This window comes from Miniopterus natalensis, chromosome 19, assembly GCF_054644295.1.
Source record: "Miniopterus natalensis isolate mMinNat1 chromosome 19, mMinNat1.hap1, whole genome shotgun sequence".
In the NCBI taxonomy this organism is placed as follows: Eukaryota; Metazoa; Chordata; class Mammalia; order Chiroptera; family Miniopteridae; genus Miniopterus; species Miniopterus natalensis.
In genome coordinates, this window is record NC_142099.1 from 39,553,691 (window position 1) to 39,560,327 (window position 6,637).

The 6,637-nt window shown below is 53.9% G+C and overlaps 1 protein-coding gene across 1 annotated transcript; it reads left to right on the plus strand.

The window, feature by feature from the left end:
- The first annotated feature begins 2,700 nt into the window (after window positions 1-2,700).
- Window positions 2,701-6,637, plus strand: MPZ (myelin protein zero). Its single transcript, XM_016210471.2, is given in 6 exon segments — window positions 2,701-2,785; window positions 5,070-5,236; window positions 5,475-5,688; window positions 5,905-6,040; window positions 6,139-6,199; window positions 6,301-6,637. Coding segments are annotated over 6 exon segments (939 nt in total). The 5' UTR covers window positions 2,701-2,718; the 3' UTR covers window positions 6,595-6,637.

A 6,637-nucleotide genomic window follows, 5' to 3' on the forward strand; every position in this document is an offset into this window, starting at 1 on the left:
GGGAAAGGGCGGGAGCCGCGGCGGGCGGCGGGCGCGCTCCCGTGGCCTCCGCGCCGCCTCCCTCGCCGCCTCCCGCCGGGTTCGCCGCGGTTTCGGCGGAGAGGCCTCTGGCTCCAGCTCTTCCTCTGGGCTTGGACTGGAGCCGCCGTCAGGGGACTGGCCCAGACCCTTCCCCGGACCTCGTCGGCCTGCGCCCCTCCCGTGGGCCCGGGACCCCGGCGCTGTCGGAGACGTTGCCTCCCTCCCGGCGCGAGCGCTCCCGGGCCGAGGTGCGCTGGCTGCGGCCGAGCGCGGGCCTGGGGGACCCGCAGACCGCGGTCGCAGCCCCGCAGCCCCCCGCAGCGCCCCGCAGCCCCGTAGCGCCCCGCAGCCCCCCCCGCAGCGCCCGCAGCGCCCGCAGCCCCCCGCAGCGCCCCGCAGCCCCGCAGCCCCCCGCAGCCCCGCAGCGCCCGCAGCCCCCCGCAGCCCCGCAGCGCCCCGCAGCCCCGCAGCCCCGCGCCACAGCTGGACGCCCACCGACCGAGGACAACGCTCCCTTGTCCTTGTGTCAGGCTTGTGGGTGACACCCACAGCCAAAAGAACCCGGGTGGGGTGGGGCGAGCGCGCCTTGATTTGTGTGTGTGGACGGGTCTGCAGAGCCCCAGCACGGCCGTCACTTCCAGAGGCGCTCAGGGCTCAGGGGAGGAGGTGAACGCGGGAGCGGAGCGGAGCGAGAAGCGCCTGAGGCCTCGGAGGGCGAGGGGGCGGAGTGTGGGGAGCAGCCCAGGCGACGTCTATTCCACAATAAAACATGTTTACATGTAGTCCTGCACCTTTCCTTTCAGGATTTAAATATCATAAATTCCGTTATTTCTGCATCAATTGAAAATGCAAGTTTGCATTTCCATAATGCAAATTTAATACTTATCACGGAACCCACCCAAGACTGATAGACAAAGATGCCAGGAAGATACCAGGAGCCTGGCTTTACAGGTGAGCCTGCAGTGGTCCCATAGCAGGAACAACAGTGATCTCTCCCCTCAAATTAACCTGCAGAGCACATAATTGATGGAAATGACTCATTGAAATTCAAACCAAACATTAAGTCAATCCTCTTAATACCAGGGCTCATCTTAAAAATAAGCAAGAGAGAGAAGCTGAATCTATCCAAAGCTTGGGTGAGAGAAAGGCAGGGGAAGAGAGAAAGGAAAACATTCCAGATGGGAGTATGAGAGGTTCCATGAAAAGCAAAATCATTTCAGATAATTGCAAGGAGGGAAGGCAAGGAGGCAACAATCAGGAGAGCTCTGATCTGAATGATTTTTCTGGCCATATTTGTGTTAAAATTTAGCTCTGAGCATATAGACACTCCCATAATTAACCTCAAACTCTACCCCAAAACCTTCAGGAAATTCTTAAAATGTAGATTAAATTCACACTCTTTAGTCTGTATGTTAAAGCCCATCAGAACTGGCTTCAACTTTCCTGTACAGACTCGTTTGCTACGATGCCCCTTCAGGTTCCCCCAAGTCAAGTCAAAGTGGATGGCCCCAGATCTGCCTTGAATATGCCCAATACTTACACACACACACACACACCCCACGTTCTTACCTCTTTGTCTCTGCTTTTGCTGTTCGGCCTACCTAGATACTCTCACTACCTGGGTACATTTCCCCTTTTCAAAATAGCAAGCATCCTTCAAGGCTGGTCCACAGCTAACTAATATTGCTTTCAAGACATGACCCCTACTTCCTCTGAACTTCATTTATTAAGTAAATTTTTTTAAATCTCTGTTACATGACAGTCCCCCTGCCGTTGCAGCTGTATGTACCCCAGCACTTAGTTCGTCCTCCTACAGCAAACGTCCTGCTCTGTTATAGCTGATTGTTGATAGGTTTGTCCTCTGATCCTCCTCTCTCTGCCTCCCCAAACTAGGTTTTGAACTCCTTGAAGGAGGAACTTAAATTTTGTGCTTCTCTCTGTTACCTGCATGCCTGCATTTTACATTAGCTGGCACTCAGCTGGCACTTGACTAAATTGAAATGTGCTTAAACTGCAGCATAAGGTATTGAAAGACTTCCTGACAAAGAGGGAGAAGTTAGGAGATTCTTCCCTGGATATTTTCCATTTGATAAAAGCTTCCATCTGGGAAGAATCACCCAGGATGCAGGGAGATGGGGGTCAAACAAAAGAATCCCAAAGGACCTGGTCATCTCAAGAAGCCTGTAATGCAACCTATGGTAATCGAGATAACAGTGAACATCCTGCTTCCCAAGTTCTCTTGGGAAACCTGCCTGTAGATCCTAGGGCTCTGGGGGAGTCATCTCAGGCAAGGAGTCTGGGGAGGAATCCCCTTTTCATGGCCTTAGGGTTCAGGCTCCCCTGCCCATCTATCCCTCAGAGAAGTGTGTGTGTGTCCCTTTTTCTGTCCCTCTCCCTCACCTCCCCCCTCAACATTCCAGCCTAGGGCAGGGGAAGGCCAGCAGACAAAAGTCCTCTGTGTATGGGGTGGTATGTGTCCCCCCACCTCTCCACCCAGAGGACACAATGCCCTTTCTGCACCCTGCACTCTACCCCCCTCCCCACCACCTCTCAACTGCACATGCCAGGCTGCAATTGGTTACTGGCTCAGGACGGCCTCCTCACACTGGGGCCCCAGGGGATTTTAAGCAGGTTCCAGGAACCCCTGCTCAGTTCCTGGTCCCCCACTCTCCCAACCCCACAGACCCTGCCCCAGCTATGGCTCCTGGGGCTGCCTGGTCCAGCCCCGGTCCTATCCTGACTGCGCTGCTCTTCTCCTCTTTGGGTAAGTGGAGCCACACCAGCCTGGGGGCCCTGGGACTCAGGTTCTCCCAGCAAACTTCCCACTGCCTGCCCTGTACTACCTACTGCAATCGAAGAAAGAGCAAGAAAGAGCAGGAAGGGGATATTATGTTCAGAGTACAAATATACAGCTTGGAGGGAGGCATAAAGGTGTTCTGTGAGAGGAGAAGGTAAAAGAGACTGTAGGGGGCTTCCCTGAGGTGGACCAGACTAGACCCAGGTTCAAAACCAGTAACATTCCCCAGAGCCACACTGAGGGCCTAGGGGCAGCAGTGTCAGAGCAAGGTAAGTCCCTACTCATCGCCTAGTACAAAGGTACCAACCCTTAGTTTCCCTGAAGGGAAAAACCAGAGATTGTGATCTAAGGAAAGGTCCCAGGTTTGTGGTCCCACTTCCTTGGGTCCTTTGCCTCTTGGTGCCTAGATTTCTCTCTGTGGACCAATTGTCTATTATGTGGGTAAAAGGTGTAAGAAGGAGGGTCTGTGAGATCCTAGGATTTTGTTCATCGAAAGCTATCTTCCTTTGTAAGTTGATCAACCCCTCCCTTGCCCCATAGAAGATGTTGGGTGAGCAAGAGAAGGTCAAAGCAGGGTTATCTGAATGGATCCTTCCCTCCTTTTCTGAACTGTCCTGGAGCAGTAGGCAAATGGGTGGGGGCTGCTCAGAATGTCCAAGGTTGTTCTCTGATGTCAGCTTCTTGAGTCTTCAACCCAAACCTAGACGCTTCTGGGGTACCCTGAGGAAATGTTGGACAAGGGCATGGTGAGGGAATGAGGACAGGGAATCTTGAAGTATAAGGGGAGAGAGTTCTGTCTGAGCACCTGTCCCACTCAGCAGAGCTAAAGGGCAGGGGGGTGTTAGAACAGGAAGAAGAGAAGGTAGGTCCAGTGACTAACTTCCCTAGCTGCATTTGGGATTCCCAAGAAGGCTCTAAGGTGGAGGTCCCAGGCAACAAGTCAATGATATTACATGCTGAGGTGGGAGATTCAGAACTCTGTGGGGGTGGCATGAGTCCCCAACATTGCTCAGACAGTGGGTCTCTCTGTTCAGCTGCTTGTTCCCCCTCCCATAGAACAAAAGGGTCTACAGTTGCCCCCACCCAAGGCCAACCCACACACATAATCTCCCTGGAATGGCCTTCCTTGTGTGGGTGAGTCTTTGGCATGGCACTGGCCCAGAATGGCCAAGAGGAGGATGAACCACAGAGGGCTCACACGCAGAGTCATCTGAACGCTGGGCTTGGGTTCTTGCTCAGTACCCAGCTTCCCTTGGGTACTGGATGAGGCCCTTTCCTCCCTGACCCCCCAGTCAAGAGCAAGCTGTATGACAACCAGAGAGTCAGCAGTGAGGAGAGTTGGGCCAAGGAAGAAGACTTACATTCTCTAGTTATCTTTTTTTTTTTTTGTAGGAAATTTGATTTTGCTTTACTGTGAAATACTATGCAGCTTTTAAAAACAAGATTCTCTGTGAATCAACAAGGAAACTCCCTACACATATTCTTTTTTATACATATATATATATTAATATATCTTTATTGATTTCAGAGAGAGGAAGGGAGAGGGAGAGAGACAGAAACATCAATGATGAGTCATTGATCAGCTGTGTCCTGCACGCCCCCGACTGGGGATGGAGCCTGCAACCCGGGCATGTGCCCTGACTGGGAATCGAACCATGATCCCCTGGATCATAGGTCAATGTTCAACTGCTGAGCCATACTGGCCAGGCTATACATATATTCTTAAGCATAAGTACCTGCATATCTTGAGTTTATTACATTTATATTGAGTTTGATTCATAGAAAAAGGCTACACATTAAACTGATAACAAACAGGAAAGGAATTGGTTGAGATATCAAGAGAGACTTTAGCTTTATCTCTTTTGCTTGAATAGTTTATAAGAAGAATGTAATATGTGTTACCTGTATAATTTATAATAAATTTTAAAAATTGTAAAGCCTACATCATAGGAATAGCTTAAGGGTTTGATACTGAGCCTGAGGGAAAGTGAAATTGGAGACAAACTCCAGCTTCTGGTTGTCCCCAGGGAGTGGTCGCTGCCGTTCCCTTCCCTCTTGGACATGCTGATATGCTTGGACCAGCGCAGCATTTCGCTCAGCTGCTCAGTGAGTCCAGAGACTAGGCCCTCAGAATTGATCACTTCTGCCTCAGTCTCTGCTGTGACCTGACAGCCTGGACCTGCACTGATGTCACCTCCTCTGTGTCTGTGCTGGGCCCACATGTACATCTGACCCTGCTCTGTATTTGCAGTGCTGTCCCCGGCCCAGGCCATTGTGGTTTACACGGACAGGGAGGTACATGGTGCTGTGGGCTCCCGAGTGACCCTGCACTGCTCCTTCTGGTCCAGTGAGTGGGTCTCAGATGACATCTCCTTCACCTGGCGCTACCAGCCTGAAGGGGGCCGCGATGCCATCTCGGTGAGTGCCTGGGGAATCCTGGGATTGCATAACAGAATGGGTGCCTCAAAGACAGAAAAGGGAACTGGGGGTAAGGAGGGGGAAATCCTTTATGAACCATAACCCCAACTTGGCAGAGTGTCAATCTTTGTCACCCTGACTAGTGTCTATCTGCACTGTCCCCTCCCCAGCACTGCCCACCCTGCCCAGGATCCCCTCCCCTGTGGCTAGAACTGTATGCTTCCCTTGCTTCTCCTAGATCTTCCACTATGCCAAGGGACAGCCATACATCGACGAGGTGGGGACCTTCAAAGAGCGCATCCAGTGGGTAGGGGACCCTCGCTGGAAGGATGGCTCCATTGTCATACACAACCTGGACTATAGTGACAACGGCACTTTCACCTGTGATGTCAAAAATCCACCAGACATAGTGGGAAAGACCTCTCAGGTCACACTCTATGTCTTTGAAAAAGGTGTGAGAGAAGACAGAGGATGGGATCTGGGAGGCAGAAAAGGCAGGGATCAGGGAGGAATGGGAGGCTGGAGGAAGAGGTCAAATGCCAGGCTAATGCCAGTCAGGCTCTGGGAGGGTGGGCAGAACACAGCTTTGGCCCCTACCTCCCTGCCCACAGGGAGGAGGTGTGGGGCTAGGTCCCCCTGGGTTCTCACTCGCTTCCCTCCCCTCCCAGTACCGACTCGCTATGGGGTGGTGCTGGGTGCCGTCATCGGGGCCATCCTGGGCGGCGTGCTCTTGCTGCTGCTGCTCTTCTACCTGATCCGGTACTGCTGGCTACGCAGGCAGGCGACCCTGCAGAGGAGGCTCAGGTAGGGACCAGGGGCCACTCCGGTGGCGGGAGGGCCAAAGGGAAGGGGCTGCGGCTGGCGCCGTGGGGGCCCCACCCACAACCTCTGTCTCCCCGCAGTGCCATGGAGAAGGGGAAACTGCACAAGTCTGGGAAGGACACGTCCAAGCGTGGCCGGCAGGTTAGCGGGACTTGGGGCCTGGACAGCTGGGGAGGACAGCCCTGGGCGCCGCCCAGCAGAGTGAGGGGTGGGCCGGGTGACTGACGTGCGCCCCTCCCCAGACGCCGGTGCTGTATGCCATGCTGGACCACAGCAGAAGCACCAAAGCTGCCAGTGAGAAGAAGTCCAAGGGGCTGGGGGAGTCTCGCAAGGATAAGAAATAGCGGTTAGCGGGCCGGGCGGGGGCTCGGGGGTCAGGGGCGGAGTCCTCCAAAGGCGCTCAGGTGGTGGTCATCGAGATGGAGCTTCGAAAGGATGAGCAGAGCTCGGAGCTCAGGCCTGCTGTCAAGTCCCCCAGCAGAACCAGCCTCAAGAATGCCCTCAAGAACATGATGGGCCTGGACTTGGACAAGTGATCAGCCCCAGGCCCTGCCAGAGCTGGGGGACCCAGGCTCCTCG